General features: G+C 44.9%; 1 protein-coding gene across 1 annotated transcript in view; it reads left to right on the top strand.

Annotated features, from left to right (window-relative positions):
• Positions 1–27,570, top strand: part of USH2A (usherin) — a 4,817,015-nt gene that overhangs the window by 2,294,820 nt on the left and 2,494,625 nt on the right. Inside the window, exon 35 of the mRNA XM_069608572.1 lies at positions 21,271–21,418. Within this exon, the coding sequence (XP_069464673.1) occupies positions 21,271–21,418 (148 nt within the window). The remainder of the gene's footprint in view (positions 1–21,270; positions 21,419–27,570) is intronic.

Below are 27,570 nucleotides of genomic sequence, written 5' to 3'. Positions count from 1 at the left end.
TTAACTTTTATTAGGAAGCTGAGATTCTAAGCTTTCCAACAAGCTCTGAACCGACTTGCTCCTCCTCATACCCCCGCCGTAATTGCGCTTGATGCACAGGACTAAATTTGCTGCGATTTGACATTTGCTTAATTTCAGCCACGTGTAAAAATATTTGTCCTTGCTTTCCTTTGCTGAAATTTGTTTGCAACCTGACAATCATTCATAGAGCAAAAGTGATCCTGAACTAATACAAAGTAGCTGTCACCCACCGTGAACCTCTAGAGGGAATTAAAATCATTTTAGCATATTTTTCACTTCGTTGCATACCACCTTTAAAGTACTTTGCCTGTGTTTAAAATCATCCCTGTTGCTCTAAGCTTGCTAGGGGGGGAACTGAATTATATTTGATTGCATTCCTGAGAACTGTGTGCTTTCCTTCCATCTCTTTACATTGCATAAAGGGGGGGGGGTGAATTGCTACCAGGGGGAAAAGTGATTACATTGTTTTGGTTGAAATCATATCAAGTTTATTTTCTGTACTGCATTTTCATTCATCATTGCATTGTCCTTGAAGCCATAAAAGCATTCTCAGCTACTTTATCCTCTCTATATCACTTCTAAGCCATCAAAAAGAGTGCACCACTGTAACATTATCCCTTGTTGATCACTATCATCTTCACAAGTGTGATAGCAAATATTAATTTATTATAAAAGTGTGATATATATATATTGTTTAATTTTCAAATACACTTTTTAAATTTGCAAAACAAACCTACTTCTTGGCTCAGCGAGGTCAGGGGGATTCTGAGAGAGGGGTGTTATATAAGGGTTGTCATCCAAAGTAAACGAACTGGACATAAAAATACATCAATAAGGGCTTCCATCAGCATCCCAGACTAGGCATTGACTTAGCTGTAGTGTTGAATTGAACTTGCTTACAAAATGGGGGCTCGTCCGGCATATTCTGGGTTAGATTTACCACTTGTGCAGCTTAATACAGTGTGCCAACTGACCGGATACACATATCCGGTTAGATCACCACGCTGTTTTACACTGTGAAAGCACCCATCAAAGGAACGCTCTAAGGAAACGGTCTGTTTTGCAAAATAAAATACAAACTTCTGTAAGTCAGGAAGGAACTCAAATTCCAGAATGACGACACCGGTAGACATCAAAATAGCCAGAGAGCACTTCTTACATAAGCTATTTGTGAGAGGTGATTGGACTGAGCAGGGCCAGGATGCGTAGTTGCAGGCAATCACACAACAGGTCACTGCAACTGGGTTAGATACCTGGAGAGATCAGGGTCCCTTACATGTGGCCCTGAGTGAACTATACATGGCACCTAAAGCTAAAGATGAACACGACAGGATGGTTAGGATAGCGGCATATTTGTATCTATATATGGGAGCCATGCAGGACAAATGTGCTGAAGGCCAAGATCTGGCAAATAGGCAACAGATCGCGTTAGAGAAGGCCCAATCTGACCTGGTCTCTTCTGAGCAGAGGATGCACAGAAGCCAGGAGTCAGAAAATGAGAGCAGACAGTATCTCATTAAAATCAAAGAGGACATGTGTATCCTGAAACAGGAAAAGTCTGACCAGGATACCAGAGTTCTGGCCTTGCAGAAGGAGTACCAAGAAGGTTTGGACTCCCTACTGCAGAGCCAGAAAAAGCTGGAGCAACAATTAGATTTCAATAGGGCATGTGCTGAGCAGGTAGTCACCCTGCAAAGCCACCTAGATAGGGAAAAGTCAGAGAGCAATAAACTGATCCTGAAAGAACTGGATATCCCAGGCAGAGTTTGATCAGGAGTGTCAGAAAGCTGGTGCCTTTCAAACGCAAAGGGGCGACCTGGCGGCACAGATGCAGACTCTTGGTCAGGAAAGGGACACATTAGGCCAGGAAGTCAGCCATTTAAAAAGAAAAACTGAAGAAAATCACGGGGCCTTCCAGGGGCTGGGAAACCTCCAAAAAGAGCATCAGAACTTACTAGAGCACACCAGGAGGGTGGAAGAGGCTCTGGCAAGAAAGGAGCAGGCCAGTGGGGATGGGACTCAGGAGGTAACCCTCCTGCAGCAAAGACTGGCCCAGTACTCCAGGACCAATCAGGAGGCACAGAGAGAGAATGAGGCTCTCTGTCAGCACAATGATAGGCTCCAGCAACAGGTAGCCATGCAGGAGAGACTGATAGAGTCTAGTAAGGCCTTAACTGAGGAACTTAAAGAGCAGGCTCTTGCATTGCAACAGGGAGCAGAGGCTGATAGAGATGAGGTTCGCTGGGAAAGGGAAACGCCTGAGCATAACCTCAGGAGCCCTAGTACCAGAGGCCTTCATCTCTCCCAGTCCCTGGACACTGCCACCCCCATGTCCCGTGGCGCACATGAGCACAGGGCCAGAGGGATGGCAGATTACTATCAAGCCAAAAGGATGGGGCTCGTAGGCCAGTACCACTCAGGAATGGATGGGCGGGCATCCGGGTATGGGCACCTAAGTACAGTGCAATTTATTGGGAAACCCCAGGAGATAGGCCCACTAAGGGCATCCTGAAAACCTCTGCCCAGTTAGGTCAGTGGCGGGGGTAGCCATCAAATCCTGGTAGCAAGGAGGGATCTGAAGACTCCACTGAGCGTCACAGGACACAGGAGACCAGGTCCCCACATTCTGCCAGCTATTCCCAGGCTCGCAGAATCCGGGAAAACCTGGAAGATCAGACGGGCACCTCTGGGAGCAGTGCTTCTGAATCAGAGGATGAATGGACCAGGGTTACCCGAACCAAAAAGGCCAATAAGGTAAAAAGGGCCTTGCTTAAGGACCCCTTAAAACAGATTAAGGCAATCAGGAGTGTTATCACGCCTTATCATAAGAACACCAAGTATTCTGTTTGGGAACACTTGGAGCTCTATGAGCAAATGATGAAGACTTTCCATTTGAAGGACAGCAGTAGCTGCATCCAGTACGTCAAATGGACATTCTCCCCTGAATACTCCAGTTTCTTTGCGGGGCTGGAGGACCAAAACCATTCAAGATGTTCCACATATAGGGCGGCCATCTTGAAACATTTTTCTGCACATAGAAATCCCCAAGAGGCTTGCAAGGCAGCCTACAATTTGCAATGTGGGGAGGATCAGGCCCCACAAGAATTTCTGCAAGAATTGAAGCATGCCTTTGCGCAGACCACCAGAAGGATGCGCACGGACAGCAGAGTATTCATCAACACATTTTTCCATGCTCTTCCCAAGTACATAATGACCCAGCTCGTGAGAGATTTTCACGAGAAAAGATCTTTAGACTGGGTCATTGAGCAAGCCACCCGGATCTATGAGGTGCAGAAGCCCGTAGAAAATAAAAGTAATGCGCAGAAAAACCCCAAAACCAACAGCACCCCTGCTACTGCCACGGTGGCAGAGGTAAAGGTTGCCCCCGTTTTAGATTTGGAGATGAGGGGTCCTAAAAACCTGCCTGCGCCAAATAATTCACAGCCCAGAAGGCCCTCGGGCCAGTCACAGACAGGGAGTCAAGGAGGTAGTCCCACAAATGGGGTCCCTCGTTCCCCTCATTATGTAAGTCCCCGCTACAAGGGAAACCGACCCATCCTGGGTTATGTGTGGACTCCTCCAGGCCAAGGGTTGGGATCCAGTCAAGCACCTAACCCAGAGAACTTCCCTCCAAACTTCCCACAGGAGGGCAGAAATTCACCAAACCCTGGGCCGAACTTTTTCCCCAGGTATCCACAAGGTTTCCAGCCCCAAACTCATCCATCCTTCTTTCCCCAATTCCCTGAGCCCAGACAACCAAATCCAGGAGAGGGGAGGTCAAGGGTGGAGGGGTACCCAAATCTTCCCAACCCAGGGTATTACAAGAGAAGGGATAGCTACCCTTCCCGGGATCAGCCCAGGGGAGAAAATAGAGCCCCGTATCAGCCTGAGCGGGTTTCACAATTAGAGCGCCAGGTTCAGAACATGGCACAGGATTTGGGCCGCATGCTGAGGGCCCAACAAAACCCTCAGATGGGCATGCCGGCACAGAACGCCCCAAACTCTGGACCTGGTGCTCCAGAACAATGATGGGGGCAGCACCCCGATAAACCACCGGTTCCCAGGGAGGAGGCACAAGGGGAAGGGGGGTGTAAAGCCTTGGAGGAAGCTTCCTTCCCAACTTGTAAACAGCCCCTGGAAACCCAGGAACCAGAAACAAAATCTCCTACCCCTGAAAGTCTGCCACCCAAGGAGCAGAGAGGAGGTAGGAGAAACAAAGGACCCAAACAGACCCACTTTGTGGAGGAGGTACAGGTCTTCCAATTTGAGGGAGAGGGATCCTCAGAGGATTCTGGGAAAAGGATCTTTTTCTTCAGAGATGGGGGGAACTCCTCCCAAGGAAAAATGGGTCCCAAGAGATTCCAATCCAGACTGGGTGGATGTGGGGATTGAGCTGTTGCCGCCCATCATCCTATCCCAGAACCAACAAAACCAAACCTCCCTGGTTCAAACCCATCCTGGTGTCTGCTTCCAAAAAGGCAGGGGCGGCCCAGAACCGGAACCAGGGGAACCTAAAACCGAATCAACGGACTGGGTAGATGTGGGGATTGAGCTGTCGCCGCCCATCATTCTATCCCAGAACCAACAATACCAAAATCCCATGGGTCAAACCCATCCTGATGACTGCCAAGCAGGTGTATGCTCAAAATCTCCATTGGCAACAAGAGCATAATCCATAATTGTTGGGTCGTGCGAGACGTCACTGCCGCCTTTTACTTAGGCGGTGACATTCTGAATCGCTTTGCCATTAGTTTGGACCTAATAAACTTTAAAGCTTGATCCCGATTATCGGATAATCCCATGGGTTTTGATGATCCAGAAACAGCATTTAGGTCAGCTCAATTGCTACATTATGCAGTTGAAATTCAGATTAAAGAGGAAGTCACCATCCCAGAAAGGACCCGACAATTCTCCCTGGAAGTGAAAGTTAAAGAGGACAAAAATTGAAAATCCCTGATGCTTATATTCATCTAAATGCTTCTATCCAACAGCAAGGGTTGGGGGTAAACCAAACACCATTAGTCAACATAGAACATGAAACTATTCCAATAGAGGTGGATAACAGCGACTTAAAGAGTATTACTCTAGCCACAGGCACCATTATTGGAATGGCGGTTGATGACCGACATTTCTCCATTGATTTAAGAAATTAACTGTTAGGACCCATCCCCAAGGACTGTTTTGACAGTGACAGTGATGACAATACAACACCAGACAGGATTTTCACCCGGCATGGGGGGAACTTCCTGGTGTACACTTCTTGCCCTTATGGTAAGGAAGATGTGACTTGTGACTTCAGGAGGGATGAGGTGATTTTCCAGGTCCATGAGGGCTGCCTTTCCCACCTGAAGCCTCCAGTCCAAATCAGCACTCTGATCAGGGACTTCTTCATCCAGCTGGAGGAGGCCGCTGAGATAGCCAAACCAGAAGTCTTTCCAGGCTTCAGGCAGATGGTGGAAGAGAGAGTCAACATAGCTGATGCCTGTGTGACTCTGGGACAGAAGCAAAAGTTGAAACAAGTTTTCTTGGGTTTCCAAGATCTCTTTGCGGTAGACTCATATGACTGTGGTCGCAACGACATCCACACAACAACAATTCCCACGGACCCTGGCATGACTCCAGTGTTTGTGAAGCAATATCGCTTGCCTCTCGCATCCATGGAGTCCCTTACTGAAATAATTAAGAACCTTGAGTCCCAGAGAATAATCCATCCAGTCCACAGCACTTTCAATAACCCGGTGCTGGGAATATTGAAGCCAAACGTCCAGTGGAGACTCTGTGCCAACTTTAGGAAGCTCAACAAACGGGTCCATACTTCCCGATGGCCTCTGCCCTACATTGACCAAGGGCTGGCCCAGATTCAGGGGTCACACTGCGATAGACCTGACCAATGGATACTGGACCTTGCCTGTCAGTAAGGAGGACCAATACAAACTGGCTTTTACCTTTGGGGGCCAGCTGTACACATGGACCCGGACTCCATTCGGATGCCTCAACTCCGGCAATGAATTCAACATTTTCCTACATAAGGCCATGCCCGACCTGGGTGCGAGGGATAACCTGGCTTATGTAGATGATGTCCTCATCAAAAGTTCATCTGTGGAAGAACACATAGCAGAGATCCGTTATGTTCTGACGCAGTTGAGGGCCGCAGGAGCAAAACTTTCCTTTCAGAAAGCACAGTGGTGTAGAACCTGTGTTAATTTCTTGGGGCATGAGATTACTCCTCAGGGTCTCTGTCCCCAGGAAAAGAAAGTGGAAGCACTTCAGAAACTGAAGGATCCCACAACTCTGCGGGAACTAAGGAGCCTCCTTGGACTGACTAATTACAGCAGAAAGTTCATTGAGGGCTACGCAGAGATCACTAGACCGCTGATTCATCTCCTGAAGGGGTGGGGGGGGTCAAGTGGGAATGGGGTCCAGAACAATCCGAGGCAGTAAGGCAACTCAAAAGAAGCCTCTCACAAGCACCTTGCCTAGCTTACCCTGTCAGAAACAAGGAGTTCTTCCTGGAGACAGGGTTCTCTAATACGTGCTTGACGGCAGTATTATACCAAAAGCATGACAAGATCAATAAAGTAATCTCCTATGCGAGCAAAACTTTATCCCCTGTGGAGGAAAAATTCAACGATTGTGAGAAGGCACTCCTGGCAACGGTGTGGGCATTGAAGAATTACCACCCGTTCATCCAGGGGGAACACATCATAGTGGAGACTCCACACCAGCCTCTGCAATATCTCCAAAGTGACAGAATCCGGGCTGGAAATGAGAGTAATTCCCGAATTACTTCCTGGATTCTGTCAATGCAAGGCTTTCCTGTGGAGGTCAGATATGGCCAAAACAAGAAGAGTCCCCTTGCGCAAGGTCTGGCTGACTTGCATGATTGTGCCAGAGAAAACTGTCTTGAGGACGAGAGTCTAAAAATCAAGGACAACATGGAGGCATACCTTAATTCCCCACAGAAAGTCTTTGAAGAAGACAAGTGTGAGGGAATGCCCACTGTCTATGTGGATGGATGCTCTTACCATGTTGACAACAACAGGGAAAAAGAACTGGTGGCCGGCGTAGGCAATGCATGGGTGAATGAGTCCCCAGAACCCTCCGCTGGGTGCGAAATTGGTCCCGGAAGTAGTCAGGTGGCAGAATTAATGGCTGTGCATCAAGACATCCTCACTGCTGTCTAACATCATCTCCACGAACTGGTCATAATCACAGATTCGGATTATGTACGGAACGGGTTCGTGGAGCACCTGGTTAACTGGAAAACCAGAGGCATGTTATGTGCTAATAACAAACCTTTGAAACATGGGAAGTTAATTCAAAACATTGATGATCTGGTCACCTCGAATGGGATGACCATCTACTGGAAAAAGATCAAGGGTCATTCCAAAGTAGAAGGACCAGACAAAACTGGAAATGACTTAGCTGATCAGCTGGCCAAAACCGGGGCCATCCAAGGGGATCTAATAGAAATAGAGTCCCTGTTGGGGGAAATCCAGGTCACTGCTATCACTAGGTCCCAGACAAATGCTCACAATGATCTTTCAACTGAACAATGGAGTAAGGAGACCCCTGATGCTGATTTGATTACAGCTCAGAAAGGGGATCCAATAATTGGTAAGTTTTACCAACACATTGAGGACCCTGAGAACTTTCCCTTGACGGAAACCGATTACATTGGGAAAGAGGACCTAAGAGTGTTGATGAAATGTCCAAAAAGGTTCCGAATCCAAGACGGTTTGTTGGTAAGGAAATCCCAAGCTGGCCATGATCAGTGGGTGATTCCTACCTCATTCCGAAGCCTGATGTTAAGTCACGCCCATGATGCGGCCACCGCCGGTCATAGGGGGTTTCATACAACACTTGAAATCTTAAGAGAGATTGCATACTGGCCACACATGGGGCAGGACCTCGACCAGTACTTGAAGGGGTGTCCGGTGTGTGCAAAATTTCAGCCAACATCCCTCACACACTGGGCGCCTCTCCAAAAGAGGGGGATGACACTGCCATGGTCACATTTGCAAATCGACTTCGTAGGCCCTGTAATTCGCTCGTCTAGAGGAAACAAGTACATGTTGACCGTCACATACTTGTTTACCAAGTGGGTGGAATGTCTCCCAGCCCCAAAATTGCAAGGCAGAAACAGCAGCTGCCCTGATGATTAACCACATCTTTTCCCGTTTTGGTCTACCTCAAAGGATTGAGTCAGACAGAGGTAGCCACTTCACCAGTGAAGTAATGACAAAGATGTGGGAGATACTGGAGGTTAAAAGGAAGCTACACATTGCTTACAGGCCAGCTTCTTCTGGTGCAGTGGAGAGATATAACAGAACCATTGTGAGCATATTAAAAAAGTTTGTGGCAGATTCTGGGCCAAGTTGGGATATCCGACTACCTCTGGTCCTAATGGCCATCAGATCTACCCCTTCATCTGCAACTAAAATGTCACCATTTGAGTTGGTTACCGAGTTGATGACCGGACGCAAGATGGTGCTTCACCAGCATTTGCTCTACAGGACCCAAGAGCAGACACTGATAAATGCCTCCACAACTCATGAGTATGTGGAGAATTTAAGGAAACACCTTCAGCATGCTTTTGCCTATGCTCAGCGGAATCTAGAAAGATCAGCTGATAGCATGAAAACCCAATATGACTTGAAGACCGCCAGGAAGGAATATACTGTGGGAGACCGGGTCTATCTATACAATTTCCAAAGGAACCAGGCCAAACAGCGAAAATGTTTGCCTACATGGAAGGGACTGTTTGAAATTATAGACAAAATCTCCCCAGTAGCTTATACGATCTGCATCCCCAAAGGTAGTCTGGTGGAAGGGGGGGACAAGTGGGTCCATATAAATCAGCTAAAGTGGTGCCATCCCTGGCACACTCTGCAGCAACTGGAGGAGTCCTCTGCAATACCAGAGGGGACCGCTCCAGATTAATTCAGTTCCAACCTTAAAATATCCCACATATAGTCTCTAAAATATTATGATGCTTGTATGCAACTGTCTTTGAATTATATCTTGTTTTTCAAAATAAGAATGCTATGTCTCTTGATTTATAAAATGTATATGACGCCCCACTATATCAATAGTGGGGGAGAAATGTCTACGAATAGGTATTGCCGCTTTTGCTTTATCATCCTAGGAGAGATGAAACCATGGAGACTGACCAAGGAGGACGACCGGGGACTGGGAGCAAAGATCCGAGGGGCCAGGGGTACCGCCCAATATTCCCATCAGGACCGGCGAGGAGAACCGATCGATCCACCTGATGGAGGAAAAGATACAGAACTGTGCCATCTACCGGAAGAAGATGAGGCGAACATCCCAGATTTTGCGAGTTCCATCAGTGAAAGATCAGAATGGCTATCGCAAGAGGGGGGCTTGTAGGATGTTTTACCCATGCAACTGAGCCCTACCACAAAAAAAAAACTGTGCATTACTGGCATTGAAAACATCATGATGGCCAGAACTCCCCAGAAAATGCACAGGGAAAACATGAAGAATAGGCTGCCACCCATTTTTGCCTATGTTGTGAGCACAGGAGGGCACTGCCTAAAACCACCATTGGGCTACACACACAGTAGCCTGAAATCATTGGGAGTGGCAAGGCTGATTGCCAAAAGCAACCCAGAGCTGTTGGGAATTCATTTTCTTGATGTCAAAAAGTTGCTAAAATCATGGGGGTGCAGTACGAGCTTTGTCCACAAACCGGCGCTAGCGGTCTAAACTCTGACAGGAGAACTGCTACTTCAGAAGCTAGTCAGCCTCCTGAGACAGCTGGAAACTTCAAAGGTCCGCTCGTTAATTAAAACTCTTAACAACCTGCTGTTCCCAGAGACAATCTGATTGCATTAACAGGCCAAGAGACTGGGAAACCTTCTCACCTCAGAGACCCACACAACAGCCCAGGAAATCACAGGTTCATGCTAACCAAATGCAGAGTGGCCCCCTGGCCTGCTGACCTCAGCCGACACAATAGACTCTTGCAATTGAATGGGGTATTTTGATTTCAGTGTGGACTGTAAACAGAGCCCTGCCTGGGAGCGGAGAGACATGTGGTACTCCCAAGTTTCTGGGGGTGGACTCAGGCACTTTTTGTGGAATCTTATTGCAGCAAATATATGTTTAAGTTAAATGCTTCTAAAATATTGTATTAAGCTCACAAAAATGTGCAATTTGGAGAACATTAATCTAAGAAATGTACCCACAATTCAAGACTTGATTCAACTCTGTACCATGTTCTTGGACCAAACCCCGCTATTTATTGATATTACAGACACTGGGTTTATGCTAGAGACCTAGTAAAGTACCGGAATATGGGTAGAAGGGGGTGTACATTTGTGTAATTTTTGATGAAAAACCAATGTTGCAAAACCCACTAAAAACGAAAATAAGTTGCCATTTCTTATTCCAAGCTCTTAGAAACATCAGAGTTGGAACAGAGACTACCTTATGTGATATATGATGTGTGTATGTAATGTCAACCACTTGTGTATCTAGGAAAGGTATTTAGTCATGAAAATGATTTCTAAGGTTAGAGCAAATGGGAATGTTCTTTCTGTATGCCATAAAGATGGCACCTCATGGCTCACTCTGACACACAACTCTGTTTTCCAGTGAGAGCACAGAAAACTCTTCAACCTATCAGAACCCTTAGTGGGTGGGCATGCAGAATTAGCCGACCCACCCACTCTCTAAACACATAAAAAGAGCCACTGGAAGCCAGATAGGACTTTCTTTTTCACTTTCGGCGGAGCATTTTGACTTCAGACTTCACATCCAGAGATCCAGACTTCAAATCCATCAATCTCCAGAGACCAGAAATTAACTCCAGAATTTGTAGCAGAGAGGCCTGAATCCACAAGCTGAATCCTTTTTCAGCAGGCCTCCAAATCATTTTCAAACTATTTAACAGCGAGCTGTTTGAATTTTTGCCAAGAACCTTTGTCAGAACCAGAGATCCAGACCGCTGTGCAGTGCCGTTAGCAGAGCTGACCCAGAAGGTAGAATTATCCAGTGAGCAGAACCAGGCCAAGACCGTCCGTGGCGAGGGAACCGCAGTCCAATCCTGACCCGATCCGTGGCAAAGTCGCATTCCTGTCCAAAATATAGTGTGAGTACCGCCAGAACTGTGCAAAACCCAATCTCTTAGTTTAAAATAATCTAATCAAAACTATTTTAACCTATTTAGAACTGCCTCCTAGAATTGTGTCATTCTGTCATCTTTAAACCTGAAAACTGTCATCTGTCTTTCTGAGCTTTAAAATTTCAAATCCGAAAAACTACCTTTACTAAATCGGCCGTATCTACGGAACCGTTTGTGATAGAAGCGAGATTTAACTTTTATTTTGAAGCTGAGATTCTAAGCTTTCCAAACCCACTTGCTACTCCTCATACTCCCTCCGTAATTGCGCTTGACGCACGTGACTAAATTTGCCGCGATTTGACATTTGCTTAATTTCAGCCACGTGTAAAAATATTTGTCCTTGCTTTGCATTGCTGAAATTCGTTTGCAGCCTGACAATCATTCATAGAGCATTGCTAAAGTGATCCTGAACTAATACAAATTAGCTGTCACCCACCCTGAACCTCTAGAGGGAATTAAAATCATTTTAGCATATTTTTCACTTCTTTGCATACCACCTTTAAAGTACTTTGCCTGTGTTTAAAATCATCCCTGTTGCTCTAAGCTTGCTAGGGGGGGAACTGAATTATATTTGATTGCATTCCTGAGAACTGTGTGCTTCCCTTTCATCTCTTTACATTGCATAAAGGGGGGGGTGAATTGCTACCAGGGGGAAAAGTGATTACATTGTTTTGGTTGAAATCATATCAAGTTTTTTTTCTGTACTGCATTTTCATTCATCATTGCATTGTCCTTGTAGCCATAAAAGCATTCTCAGCTACTTTATCCTCTCTATATCACTTCTAAGCCATCAAAAAGAGTGCACCACTCTAACATTATCCCTTGTTGATCACTATCTGCTTCACAAGTGTGATAGCAAATATTAATTTATTATAAAAGTGTGATATATATATATATATATATATATAGTTTAATTTTCAAATAAACCTTTTAAATTTGCAAAACAAACCTACTTCTTGGCTCAGCGGGGTCAGGGGGATTCTGAGAGAGGGGTGTTATATAAGGGTTGTCATCCAGAGTAAACAAACTGGACATAAAAATACATCAATAAGGGCTTCCATCAGCATCCGAGACTAGGCATTGACTTAGCTGTAGTGTTGAATTGAAGTCGCTTACAAGTCTAGACATTGCTTACTGTGGCATGACATTTATTACTCGCATCTTTAAAAAGCAAGCATGATAAGAAGTGTAAAATTGCTAGACTGATGTTTTGGTGTAGCAGACTGTATATATTTTACTGTAGCATGACGTTTTATTAACTGTGCCTCTATGATGAATCAAGCATAATAAATGTTTTCATGGGTCTGGATTGGCTTACATTGGTACCAGTTTGGACAGGTTTTCATATTGTGACATGTCACTTTTAATGGCCAATCCAACGGGAATATGTGATTACATAACGGTACTGGCATTTATTGGAAGAGCCCGTTTTGTGCCCAGTGCCAGCAATGATACTATAAAAAAATCTTAAAGGAAACATTAGTATGGTCTTGTATGAGAATACTAGCATATGTTGGTGGAGCCAGGATGTAAATGTATGGGCACAGCGGGCATGAAAATGATTTTTATACTGCATATATTGCATAATATATCATAATGCATTGGGAAATACCCTGTGCACTTTTGGTGACTTGCATCTTTTTTTCATGATTATCCTTCAGAACTGATTGTTAGCCTTTACCCAAATTGTTGGCCTTTTACAGACATTTGTGCTCTGTAATGCATCATTTTAATATATTATTCAAAACAGTTCCCCCACCCCAAACTCATTTTCGTTAGTTCAGGCTTACTTGCTACGCTGGGTCAAAATCGCATACTTGTGGCAAATATTTGCACCCTCGAAATAAATTACTCACCAGCCACCACTTGTGGCTGGTATAATTATGGACCAGGTTACTGCCCCCCTTTTTCTACACTAAGTGAAACATTTGAGCTTTGAAAACATATTTACTTCTTTCACCTCAGTAGTTCATGCCCCTTCAGTGGCACAATCATCAAGGACATTGCGCATACATGGTGGTCTGGGCCGGCCTGGTGTGTGGCGTGAACTGTGCTTTAATGAGTTTGGAGGGGACCCCAAGCAAGGCTGACAGGGGGGCCCTCACATTTTGTGCTATGCCATTGGGTGCCACTGGGTCCGACAAAAGGGTAGTGTGCAGTGCACGCCTTGAAGTCTGACAGTTTGTCTGACGTTGCGTCCCTGAGTGAGATGCAACTCGTGGGTGTTTTGTATTTAAAATAACTCTGTGGGGCAGCAATGATAATACATTAAATGGTGGGTCGCTTTTTAAGTCCTCTAGCACCCATTAGACTTAGATAATAAGAACTATAGTGGGTCTTGGGTAAATTGAAAGAGAGATTCCCAGGTATTATACTCCAGCAAAGATAAAATTATCAGATGCACTTCTCTGTGTGCATGCAGACCAGTCTAATAGGTTTCCTCTATTGTAATGGTAGCTGAATCATTGATACATTCATAACCTGGGAATTTGGTTTATACTAAATCCTAGTCAATGATTCAGTTTTCAGGGATTACTCGTGCAGCATTTTGCTCCTCGGTAAACAGCAGCGCACGCCTCCCAGGTCAGTTCTATTCTGGCTTGTTTAGCACAGCAACGTCACAGATAACGAGTACTTCTGTTTCCATTGATCTATAGATGTTTCATACACTAGCTGTAGCCTGCATTAGAGATTACGGTTACACTGTTACAATTACTGCATTATGGATGTTTTACATATAGACCCCACATCGAATCTGAAAAATGACATTCCCCAAATGTGTGATTGTGGACAAATCATGCCTCCCTCTGTGCCTCATTTCTTATATCTGGATGAAATGAGAGCACCTGGAAACACAGGTGCTAGACGCATCTGAAAAGTCTGAAGGTCATTTGCCATCATGTCCTGTGATGTTACTTGGGGTCTGGGACATATGACATCACTTCCGATGATCAGTATATGATGGAAGGCACAACAATATCAAAAGTATGTAAATTCAGGTCATTTCGCTAGGATATGGTCATTTGAACTCAGGTAGTTCATATACAGTTTAAGGGGCAACAGGGAGATTCTCGAGGCCACTCGAGATCCTAAATTATGAAACACTAAACACACACCAGCTGTTGCCAGCTGATAACCCTATGCTGCACTCCTGATGGGGAGACAATTCCCCAAGGTTATTTTCAGTATCTCGTGAACCCAATCCAACTCCAACAAGGAGAAGTCTTAAGTCACGATAGACCACACTGTCAATTAAATTACAATACAAGAAAGCCTTCACTGTACTAAAAAAATATTCATATGATAAACAAGATCTAAATAACATCTATCTCTCTGCTTGTCTACAGAGAAGCACCACCAAACTGAGACAAAACAGTTTTAGACAGATAAAGTATTTTTATATATATATATAGGCAAATCAATTTCACAAAAGGTGCGTTCCAATATTACACCCACACTATTAACTCATACTGTGGTAATCATTAGAAACAAAAGTAGTTATACATTTAAACAACAACAATATTCTGAGCTGAATTACAGTCCTCAAAAACACCCAAATGTTCTTAAAACGTTATTCATGAAGTAACACATTTAAATATTTAATTATTTAACACAATTGTCCATCTGGGCAGTACAATTCTTTCTGCTCAGAATCTCCTAAACACAACCATGTGTACTGACGCGTTTCAGATTATGCAACAATCCTTCTTCACGGTGGGATATGTTAAAGTTTCAAAAGTTGTTCATTAATTCCTACAAAAGGGAAGGACAACCTCATTAGACTTTTATGTCAGACGTGAGATTTCATAGGTCACTCTCAATGAAGAAGTAAAACTAACCTCATTCCAGTGTACGTATCAACAACCAGGATCAATCTGTATGATAAAAATGTACAGAAGTGGATTGTAGAGATTTGTTCTCAAACATGATTCAATTCTTAGACTAATACTGTTGGAATTAGGTGTACTCACTCGGAAGGAAGACCAGTGCCTCTCCCCGGGTGAACACAATGGTGAAGGGCTGGGTTTTCCAGTGGGTGGTGGTTGAAGGCAAAAAGAGATAGACTGAGTTCTTGAATATGTATTTAAATTTGATCTACTTATAACACTCTCAAGCTTATAAAAAATGAAGTGATCACATGCTCAGTTTACTGAGGTATACTTGTTAAGGTCACACATTTTAAAAATGTTCTCTTGATGTTCATTAATACATCCGACCGCCAAAATGTGCATACAACGTTGTGCAGCTCATATCTGGCTTTGTTAACTATAATCATCCCTAACAAATAAACTGAGATACTGTCCATACCCCCTAAGGGATACGGCGCTCATGTTAGTTAATGCTTAACATTGACTGAAAGGCTCTCTCAGGCTCTCATGTGCTGCTGTAACACGATCACTAGTTGGAAAAATATGCCTGGACATGTTAAGTGTGCAACACGCCCTCTCTAATAGTATACTGCCAAAAGTGTATCGGGTGCCAGTCAACCAATACACGGAACTATTACCGCTTAGGGTGTCTTCTTAAGAACACTCACCATAAACAATGCGCAACTCCCAGTACGACCGCGCAGCTGGTCGCTAAGACGAACTGCTCGGGAGTATTCTGTTTATGTGGTTGTCATGGAGGCGACGCGCATGCGCGTTTCGACTCCAGACGTCCATCTTGGTATGGGAATCAGCAACCGCAGTCCACGACTCGCGGTACGTTGATCTCATTCTCTTTTACTCACGGTACTGCTGGTACCAAAAGGGCATACGCTAGGTAAGTCACAATGCCACTATTCAAAAAAAATGTCAATAAGGGCAAAGTACACCCTGACCAGTTTCATATTAATTGAGAATGTGAAGAAGGCAGAAAAGTCATAGGGGAGGATACAATGTGTCAGAAACGGGGGGAGATGGTCTATGTCACCACATACTCAGCTCAAAGCAAAAACATTAGGAACATCATTCAAAGAAATTGGCCCATGCTGCAAATGGACCCCTCTACACAAACACTCTTTCAACAGCTGCCGATTTTTGCCTACATGAACAGTAAGGCCATGAGGAACAGTTTGGTTAGAGCGGACCTATCCTTGCATCAGGAGACGCAGTCTCAATATAAGGGAACTCAACCCTGCCATTACTGCCAGCATTGCAGTAATATTTTTTCAGGCAACATAATTTCACACCCACACACAGGGAAACCTATTACACTGAAACATTCATGTACCTGTGATTCTTCTAATGTGGTTTATGCCCTCAAATGTCCCTGTGGCTTCTATTATGTTGGGATCACTATGAGAAAAGCGAAATTGCGTTGGACCGAGCACAAGTCCAACAGTCGGACAAAAAGTCTTAGATCCCCAGTATTAATGCACTTTCTAGAAGCAAAAGACAGTATTGCTCAGCTTAAGTGTATGATCCTAGAACAAGTAAGGGTGGGACCAAGAGGGGGAGATGTGCATAAGAGATTACTCCAGAGGGAGATTGTTTGGATTGATCTTTTGGACTGGACATTGAATTTGACCTTATGTGTTTCCTTTAAGGTCTCTTGCTGTGCTTCTAATCATTTGTGTCAAGTTGCGTATAGACTGTTTACAAAAATTAACAGACGTGTGTTTGTTAATTATTGTGCCTTTATGTATTTCCGGCATTACTGTTGAGGCTGCATCCGAATACATGATTCATGATTATAGATTGATATAAAGAGTTGAGGTGTATTGAAATTCATAAGAAAACTGCTAGTTGGTGATTTTTGGGGTGGCTTTCCAGAGTGTGAACGGCAGAGGTGCCAGGAGTTCTATGTTGAGCCTGGCTACAGGGAGTTACGAGTCTGTCAAATTAGAACGTAAGCGGACTTGAATCCGCAGGACAAATTACATATAGATGGAGATCTTTTCTCTTCTTGCCTAGATATGTTATCAGGTCAGGTATCCTAGTATGAATTTTGATTATTGCACCATACCTGTCAGAGTCCCTAGTGGTATTAGGAGTGACTGGATTTCCATGTCACTCCACGTTTTCCCATGGGTCACCCTAATAAACTTGCGGGAGCTAGGGGCTTGGAGCAATATTTTACTGCGGTTCGCCCCATCTCCCGGCATGAAGTAATTTACTCACAGCTATCTCAGCTGTAAGATCATTGATAGGTGGTGGCAACATTGGGTATTTGCCCGGATGCCCCCTCTCCCTTGTTCTCCCCCCGTTTCTGACACATTGTATCCTCCCCTATGACTTTTTTGCCTTCTTCACATTCTCAATTAATATGAAACTGGTCAGGGTGTACTTTGCCCTTATTAACATTTTTTTTGAATAGTGGCATTGTGACTTACCTAGCGTATGCCCTTTTGGTACCAGTACCATTAGTAAAAGAGAATGAGATCAACGTACCGCGAGTCGTGGACTGCGGTTGCTGATTCCCATACCAAGATGGACGTCTGGAGTCGAAACGGGCATGCGCGTCGCCTCCATGACGACCACATAAACAGAATACTCCCGAGCAGTTCGTCTTGGCGACGAGCTGCCCGGTCGTACTGGGAGTTGCGCATTGTTTATGGTGAGTGTTATTAACGAGACACCCTGAGCGGTAATAGTTCCGTGTATTGGTTGACGGGCACCCGATACACTTTTGGAAGTATACTATTAGAGAGGGCGTGTTGCACACTTAACATGTCCAGGCAAATTTTTCCAACTAGTGAGCGTGTTACATCAGCACATGAGTGCCTGAGAGTCTCTTTCAGTCAATGTTAAGCATTAACTAACATGAGCGCCATATCCCTTAGGGGGTATGGACAGTATCTCAGTTCATTTGTTAGGGATGATTATAGTTAACAAAGCCAGATATGAGCTGCACTACGTTGTATGCACATTTTGGCGGTCGGATGTATTAATGAAAATCAAGAGAACATTTTTGAAATGTGTGACCTTAACAAGTATACCTCAGTAAACTGAGCATGTGATTACTTCATTTTTTACAAGCTTGAGAGTGTTATAAGTAGATCAAATTTAAATACATATTCAAGAACTCAGTCGATCTCTTTTTGCCTTCAGCCACCACCCACTGGAAAACCCAGCCCTTCACCATTGTGGTCACCCGGGGAGAGGCACTGGTCTTCCTTCCGAGTGAGTACACCTAATTCCAACAGTATTAGTCTAAGAATGAAATCATGTTTGAGAACAAATCTCTACAATCCACTTCTGTGCATTTTTATCATACAGATTGTTCCCGGTTGTTGATACGTACACTGGAATGAGGTTAGTTTTACTTGTTCATTGAGAGTGACCTATGAAATCTCATGTCTGACATAAAAGTCTAATGAGGTTGCCCTTCCCTTTTGTAGGAATTAATGAACAACTTTTGAAACTTTAACACATCCCACCCTGAAGAAGGATTGTTGCATAATCCGAAACGCGTCGGTACACATGGTTGTGTTTAGGAGATTCTGAGCAGAAAGAATTGTACTGCCCAGATGGACAATTGTGTTAAATAATTCAATATTTAAATGTGTTACTTCATGAATAACATTTTGAGAACATTTGGGTGTTTTTGAGGACTGTAATTCAGCTCAGAATATTGTTGTTTAAATGTATGACTACTTTTGTTTCTAATGATTACCACGCTACGAGTTAATAGTGTGGGTGTAATATTGGAACGCACCTTTTGTGAAATTGATTTGCCTATATACATATATAAAAATACTTTATCTGTCTAAAACTGTTTTGTCTCAGTTTGGTGGTGCTTCTCTGTAGACAAGCAGAGAGATAGATGTTATTTATATCTTGTTTATCATATGAATATTTTTTGAGTACAGTGAAGGCTTTATTGTATTGTAATTTAGTTGACAGTGTGATCTCTCGTGACTTAAGACTTCTCCTTGTTGGAGTTGGATTGCGTTCACGAGATACTGAAAATAACCTTGGGGAATTGTCTCCCCATCAGGAGTGCAGCATAGGTTTATCAGCTGGCAACAGCTGGTGTGTGTTTGGTATCACTTCTGATGATGTCATCATGGCATTAAGGGTTGTGCGATGTCACTTCCACTACCCCTGGCATTTTGGTGAAATGACAAACCTGATTACATCCATGCACTGACATTTTGATGATTATCAAATCGGTTTGGCAATTACAAAACATTGCCATGAACCTGTGCCAAGATTAATGTGCAAACGAATAAAGAATCCCGCCTTTCAGGTTGTAATGTATTTGTATTTGTATTTATTTTAATTTATATTTCGCTTTAATCCAAAGCGCTGTACAAGAGGAACAAGCAAATACAACAAGCATTACATGATATTTGAATCAAAACCAGAAAACTGTACAATGAACAATTTACATTATTGATGAGGATAGGCATGATAGAGAGGGAAAAAAGTGAGAGATGGGGTAGGAGGTGTAGGTAGAATCATTAGAGAGAAAGGCAGGGACTTCATTTGGGGGTCGCCAGAGGTCGCAACTGCAACCTCTGAGGTCTCCCTTGCGACCTATGTGGTCACCCTTGCGACCTCTAGAACAAAATAGAAATGTAATGAAATGTAAGCCCATGGGCTGTGGCCAGCAGCATGTGGCTCTTTAGTTCTGGAATGACTGGCTTTCTTGTTAAAGCCCCTTAAAAAAAAAGAAGAAAAAGAAGAAAAGGAGTGACACAAGTCTAACACTGACCCTAAATAAGAAAGACTAGGAATACCAAATAATGTGTCTTTCTGGAATTCTATACAATAATTGCTAGACTCATTAAAGGTTTATTTCAGGCCCACTTCAGGGGGTGAGTCATTGATTTAGTCTGTTTTTAAACGCCTCAACTCAGCCTTTAATCCTTCTGAGGTCGATAAATGAGTACCAACACAGGTTGGGTGATATTGGGTGTATATTTTTTCTATATAAAGAGCTTAAGCGTAAGTGCTATATAATAACACATCATTATCATTTGGTCGTGGACGTCTGCTTGCATTCACAGTAATTTGGTAATATGGACCTATATACACTAATCTTAACAATACATATGGCGATCCATTCTTGTATGAAATGCACATTCCATTATAGCGATATAGTAACCATATTTTTTGTAGTGTACAATGCTATGTGATAGCACTTCCTGTTTTGTCAACGGGTGAAAGGTTGCGTTCCATCGCATCCCACGATATCACTTTGTGGTGGGGTCAAATGACATCACTTCCTGTGATGTCACCAGGGGTCAAGGGTCGTGTGATGTCACTTCCGCTACTCCTGGCATTTTGGTGAAATGACGTCCCTGGAGAAAGGAAGCGAAAAGGTGCTAGCGGGGTGAGTGGAAGAGATAAGATTTTAGAGAAGTGCGGAAAGAAGTGTAGGAGGTAATAGAGCGGACTGGGAGGGATAGGCGGTTCCAATGGAAAGGAGCGAGAAGTTGGAAGGAGCGGAAGCAGGAAGGGGCACAGGTTGGAGGAGAAGAGAGAAGGAAGAGATCTGCAGAACGGAGTGAACGAGTGTGTAATGTGTAGCAGTAAGCAGAGCTAAAAAAAATTAAAAAAGTCTTTTCCATATTGTGTTTTTTTTAGCAGAATGAAGCACAGACAAAATCTAGTTTGCGCCAAATCGATTCCACTTAATGGTCTAACTAGTTTATCGTGCCATTTGGTAAGTTGTATTGCGATTTCGATCACTTATTTTTTCATAGAGTGCATTAAATAACTTTGAATATCAGAAGACTGCTGCTAGCCATGATCGTATCCCTTTTCAAGGAAAGCTTGGGTGCATCCTTACCGGTGGAGTATTTTAAGCTATCCTCTGATGGATATCAAAGGTTTCATGGCATCTGTGCACATTGAGTGCCATTGGCCTGCACGAGGCCAAGAGGTTCCGAGTTGCCAGAAGAATTCAGCCTGCACCAAAAGCCCTCTACGGTATCTGCACCATAAATGTACTGTGCGCACGTTTTAAGAACAACAAAATACATGTTTAAGTCAGCATAAGGGTCCATATACAAATCTACCGGATAAAACGTTCAAAATTAATTGAAAAGGGATTGTGAGATTGTTTTCCCAGTATCTATTCATAAGAATCAATGCAACTTTACATCTATTTTCTGATGTTTTTTTTTTTTTTTTTATCTTGGCCTTTCCTCTTTCTCCACCCAGGCTTGCACCGGAGGCGGCTGCTCCGTCAGCAACGCGAGCGAGGCTGCCACCGAGGAGAGCGCCCCCGAAGGAGTGGCAGCGCCTCGAATCCAGTCCCATTCCTCCGACTCATTCTTCGTGTCCTGGCCGAGGCCCGAGTTCCCAAACGGTACGTGAAGTCCCTTCGCCTCGAGCGAAAAAGATGATTAGTGAAGGCAAATTAATACTCCAAATTGCAGCTTATGTGGGGTGCTTAATTTTTAATGATGATTTTAGGACGTGAAATACTTGAGACGGTATCTTGTGTTCAAGCGTGGCGCTCGCTCTATTTAGGTTCCAACAGATTTCTAGCAGCTCAAAAGTGCTCCCTTTTGATAGCAGGCGCGCATTACAACTTATTGCGTTAGGCAGAGCGAATTAATTTCCCTTTTGACAGAGCCAGTGCGCTGGGATGTGCCCGTGACTCGCTTGTATTCAGCGCCCTCCCTGCATGAAATGATTATCCATGTTAGATAGCGCGCGCGCAGTGTGGCAGCCGGATCAGTGCTTTCAAGGCCTTCAATTCGTTTTGCTTACGCGCATTGTTACAGTGCCATGCAAGGCACTCGCACACACTTGCAGTATCCGGCGCATTCACAGATTTTATGTCTTGTAAAGGAAAAGTCGTTATGAATAAGTCTATTTAAACATGGCAGTGGGAGGCGTGTAATACAGTGTAACACATTATTGGCCAACTGGAAATAAAATGGGCCTGTTAGACACATTCGAGCTAATTCGCTTGTGGCTTGACAAATACATTACAAGGGAAATGTACTCTGTGCTGATATGTGTCTTATTTTAAATATAACAATACGGTAAATAATTGTTTGTGAGAACCATGGCATTATGGAAGAATAGATTAAAAGAATTATCAAGCACTGTGCCTTTGGTTCAGGCCCGGCTCCAGGAATATTCATCTGGGTGGGCCAGGTTTGTGATAAGGGGGGGGCCCAAATACCATTGGGTTTGGGTATAGGAGCACCCTAAAGAAAGTGCTGGCGTCGATCCAGATTTCACATATCTGTGGCCCTGCAAAAATGTCTTCCCATAACTGGAAAAATACATGTCCACCCTTCTATAAAAAATAAAAAAAAAACAGTACAGAGCAAAAGGAGAAGCAAGGAAAATACTGTTGCAAAATCAATCTACTTAGCTTCCCTTCCCATCTGCTCTTCCCTTGCTATTTTGTCCTATCCTCCTCCACCCCCAGTCACCTTCCTTCAGCTCCCCTAATCGGCATTCCCATTTAGCCCCACTCCCACCTACTCCGACCAGACCCCAGCATGTCTTTCTTAGCCTGGCTGGGCAACATCAGGGTGATACATCCTCCACCTCCTCAGAGAGGGCTGAGCAGTGAGGAGGCCCCCAGTCTTTGAACCATCTCAGATGATGGTGTTCGCCCAACAATGCCTTCCTGAACACTGTGGCTACTCCCAAGGGGCCCCAGAAGAGGTGCTTGTGGTCCCTCCATCTTATGTGAAAGATAGCCCCCCTCCAGAATACTGAAGTAAGCAATAGGAGATTTTGTTTCTTAGAAAATTACGTTGCATTTTTGCAGCACATTTTAATTGAGTTGAGGGTGCGAGGGAGTGATGGCATGTAGGAGAGAGTGCTAGGGCTGGGAGAGCTCCATCAGGAGTCTGACTGTGCAGGTTGAGGGGTTTCCGGCCTCATGGAATCACTCCACTGCCTTGCCCCTGACATCATTGATTGGTACATACAGGTTATAATATGCAATTGTCCATGATGACATTTTGTTTGATGGGTTTACTTTGATTGACTATTGAATAACACAATTTTGTTCAATAAAAGCAGCCTGATATTTTTAAAGAAAGATGTGTGTGTGTGCGTGTGGGTGTGTGCTTGGCGAGTTCCAATACATGACCTGCCCATCTATTAAACCATGAGTGGGACGTTTGGAATAGCTTATAATGCAACATGAATCACTTCTAGGGGCACCTAATTTTAGCAGGTACAACATAGTGAAATTAAATGATTTGTACAGGATCACACACTTTGGTTGAGTGGTAAAGCCAGTATTTGAGCCTAACCTGAAATTTAGATACTTGGCCATACATCTTCCAAGCTCAACTTAGAACAAATATGTGTTGAAGTTTGGTTTTGAATACCTACAATAATACTTAATTTTATACAGATTGCTTTGAAAATGCAAGTCTAAATGATAAATCAACCTGACAATGCATTCAGTATTGTGGAAATGTGTTGTATGAAAAGAGTAAGAGGGGCATTATGTTTTGAATCCTAAATTGCACAGGAAGGGAGTGCTCCTGTTTGCACTTTTTGCAAAAGGGGAAATGCGTTCATTGTAATTGTTTCAATCAAGTACTGGAAAAGTAAAGTGTAAAACACAGGCGAAAAATGCCTTTGCTCTTTACATTTCCACTAGGTGTCTGGGAAAGTGTAAATCACTTCCACAATTAATGATTGTCGGAACCAAACACAATGGATTCCTTTGGAATCTGCTTGCTTTTACCAGGTGTAAATGTCAGACGGATCCCAAGGAATCCATTGGTTTTCTGCCAACATAAAAATAAATGCTGGTTTGAAGCAAAACAGAGGCTAGGGGAGATAGAGGGCCACTCTCAAGACCACTCAGCTGCCTTGGGGGAGATCCAACGCTCTGTCCAAACTCTCCAGGACAAATGTGAGATCCTTGGATTCAAGCAAGAGGACCTTGAAAACAGGGCTCGTCGCAACAACCTATGGATACAGGGTATTCCATCCTCAGTCCCGGACAAAGACATGTCAGAATACGTGGGGGACTTCTTACAATCTTTGCTACCAAAGCTAGACAAACCTCAGCTGATGCTGGACTGCACCCACAGATTATGCCCTCATCAAGGGGTGGACTCAGACCCCCCCCCCGACGTGATAACAAGGGTACACTTTTGCACCACAAAACAAGCCATATCAGCAATAGGCTGGTCCCGGGACAAACTGACATTTCAGGGCTCCCCCTCCAGATATATCAAGATCTCTCCCTCCTCACGCTACAGAGGAGAAGATCCCTCCGACCTCTGACTCTCGTCCTCCAAGACCACCAAATTCGATACAGATGGCTGTTACCAACAGCCCTGCAATTTTCGTACAAGGGTACCCTCCGAAGAATTAGTCACCTTGAAGATGCAGAGATGATCCTACACCTGGACTCCCCTGGGGGTTCAGTGAACCCGCATCCTGAGGGCCCGGGGACGGGACAACTGCCTCCCTACCGAAACCAAGGTGGGCATCCTGGTCAAGGGTGTAGAGGGACAGGAGGGGGAGGTGACCCACGGCAGAAATGGCGAGCTTCGAGAGGCATTAGATCCCGGGGCAACGAGGGCCAAGTGGCAACTCTTTGAGCTGCTCCGGCCTGATTTCATGGAGCTCAACCCCATCGCTCCTTCGAAGGCCCCGCGCTGCATCGATATAGTTCCGTCGACACTGAAACATGGAACTACGAATACATGCGGTGGGCTTCCCACGGCCCATGCCCACCTCCAAGGTACATGCTATCGAAGGGTCCTTGAAAAGAAATACAGATCTCGTTTCCTGCCCCAGCCCGGTTGGCTGGGGGCACATGTTTGGCCCCGTTGGCCAGGGGATGTACCAAACCCAAAATGTCGGCCCCCCGAATGGTTAAAGTTCTGGCCTATCATTGGAGGCTGAGGTTAAAATCCCAATCACAAGATGACATCAAGCCAATAACACACCGAAATATTGGTTGACCCGCACTCATCTCAATTCCCCCACCCGGATTCCACAATGGCCTCAGACTCTGCCCTGACTCATCGAAATTCTGAAGCTTGTCTTCTTCAACATCAGAGGGCTTACCTCCCCTGCCAAGTGTAAATCCATCTTGCAGAGACTGCAGGACGAAGACGCCGCAGTGGCCTTTTTGCAAGAGACCCATCTATTGCCGGCAGACTTCGGGCAGCTGCACACCAGACACTTCCCACTTCTATTCTTGGCCTCTGGCGGCACCAAAAAGGGGGGAACTGCGATCCTCTTTGCAAAAGGGTTGAACCCACAATTCTTGGAAACAAAACAATGCTCCGAGGGCCGCTACATAGTGGTCAAATGCCTGTTGCTGGGAAAACTGTACTCGTTCATCTCAGTGTATGCCCCCAACGAAGGACAAGCTACCTTTTACAAGTCTCTGGGCAGTGCTCTCCCCCTCTTTGTGGAAGGCCAAATCGTAATAGGAGGGGATTTCAACGAGGTTCCGGACCCAACAAGGGACAGATCACACTCTCCCACCCCCAAAGACTTCAAATTCGTTATCAGTCTGCTCCGCCTCTTCAGGACCTTAGATGTGGTGAACTCATGGTGGGTGGTCCATCCCACTGAGACAGATTTCTCTTTTTACTCTTATGTACACAGAACCTTTTCGAGGACCGATCTTTTACAGACATCTGCACAGATACTGGCCTATGTTGATGGAGTATCCATTGGCTCTAGAAATCAATCCGATCACGCCTCTGTAACTGTAGTGCTTCGAGCACACGACCCAATCCCAAATCCGCAACGCAGATGGACTTTGTATGACCCCATGCTTAATGAGATGCCATTGAGAGACACAATTGCCATAACAATCCAGAATTTCTTCAATGAAAACCCAAATGAAGAAACCTCCCCAACAAACACCTGGGACGCTATGAAAGAGGTAATACAGTGGGAGCTGATTGCGCAAGGAACAGCATATCATAGGTACAAATGACAAGGCTGCCTGGCCCTTGAAGCGGAACTCCAACAAGTGGAAGAAAATCGTAGGCAAAAAGGCTGGTCCCCAAAAACCCAGCAAGCCATTCGCGCAGCCTGGAAAAAGATAGGACCCCACTATGCTGAACATACGGCACACCTACTGGCTCAATCCAAACAATTCTACTCTTCCAGGAACAATAAAGGGAACAAATTGTTGGTGGAAAAGCTGGCAAAGGCGAAGAGGAGAAATACAATTACTCGGCTTCTCGACCAACATGGCGTGGTTCAATACGTGGAGCAAGAGAAGCTGAGGCTCACGCAAGACCAAGCCAAACAACAAGAACATTTGTGGAAGGCGGCACTTTTGTAAGACTCTGTCCGGGAAAGCCTGGACACTCCGATTTCAGGTGAGGAGGTTGATGCTTTCATTAAATCCCTTAAATCCTGAGCCCCTGACCCTGACGGATATTCCACCAAGTTCTATAAGGTCTTCCGGCCCCAACTAGCTCCCTCCCTGGTCACGCTCTTCAACTCCTTCAGGGAATCAGGCTCTGTAACCCCTCCCATGCAGGAATCGATCACCCTTCTTCTACTGAAGCTGGGCGAAGACCCCAGGGACAACTCCTCCTATAGACCAATCTCTCTTCTGAACAAAGACGCAAATCTCTCCTCCGAGATCCTCGCAAACCGCTTGTCACACATATTATGGCTTGTCAAACCGCTTGTCACACATATTATGGCTGACTCCCACCCCGACACAGCCCTCTCCATGCTCTATTCCTCTATATCTGATACTCTTGATATCCTTGCCCCCGTCATGAGAATCCGCCTGAAGCCCAAAGCCAAATGTAATTCCTGGTACGACTCGGATCTCGTCACCCTAAAACGCAAGTGCAGGGTGGCAGAGAGGAAATGGCGTGCTTCATGTTCATCCTCTGACAAACTGGCCTGCCGCCTGCTCCAAAGGCAATACCGGCTCTCCGTTCTCACTAAGAAGAGAGCCCTTATCCAAGCCCGCATCTCTGAGGCATCAAACAACTCGGCCGAACTCTTTAAAATCTGCAAGGAGCTGGCCAACCCTGCTGCAGTCTCTACCTCTCCTGTGCCCTCCCAGGCCCTCTGCACTGCACTGGCCTCGCACTTCATCTCAAAAACTCAGGACATCCTGTCCTCACTCTCCTCCCCTCTCCTCCCTCCCTCTTTTCCCGGCTCTTCCTCTTGCTCTCTTGCAGCCGCCCCTCCGCCCTCCTTCTCTTCATTTCCACCTTTTTCTGCTGACGAGGTTTCCAGACAAGTCCGATCTATGAAAGCCTCGTCTAAACAGGTTCACCCCTGTTCCTCCAAAACCATCAAGGACCACATCGTCTCCCTGGCTCCTGCCCTGGCTGACTTTTGCAACCACTCATTCGCCTCTGGAGTCTTCCCATCCCCCCTCAAGCACTCCCTTGTGCACCCCCTCCTCAAGAAACCCTCTTCCGACCCCTCCTGCCCGGCCAACTATCGCCCAATCTCCATTACTCCCTTCCTGGGCAAGCTCCTGGAGAAACTGGCCATCTCCCAGCTTAACCTCCATGCTGA

This window comes from Ambystoma mexicanum, chromosome 4q (genome assembly GCF_040938575.1).
Source record: "Ambystoma mexicanum isolate Mex_15411 chromosome 4q, UKY_AmexF1_1, whole genome shotgun sequence".
Taxonomy (NCBI): Eukaryota; Metazoa; Chordata; class Amphibia; order Caudata; family Ambystomatidae; genus Ambystoma; species Ambystoma mexicanum.
This window is presented reverse-complemented; position numbering and strand designations above follow the sequence as displayed.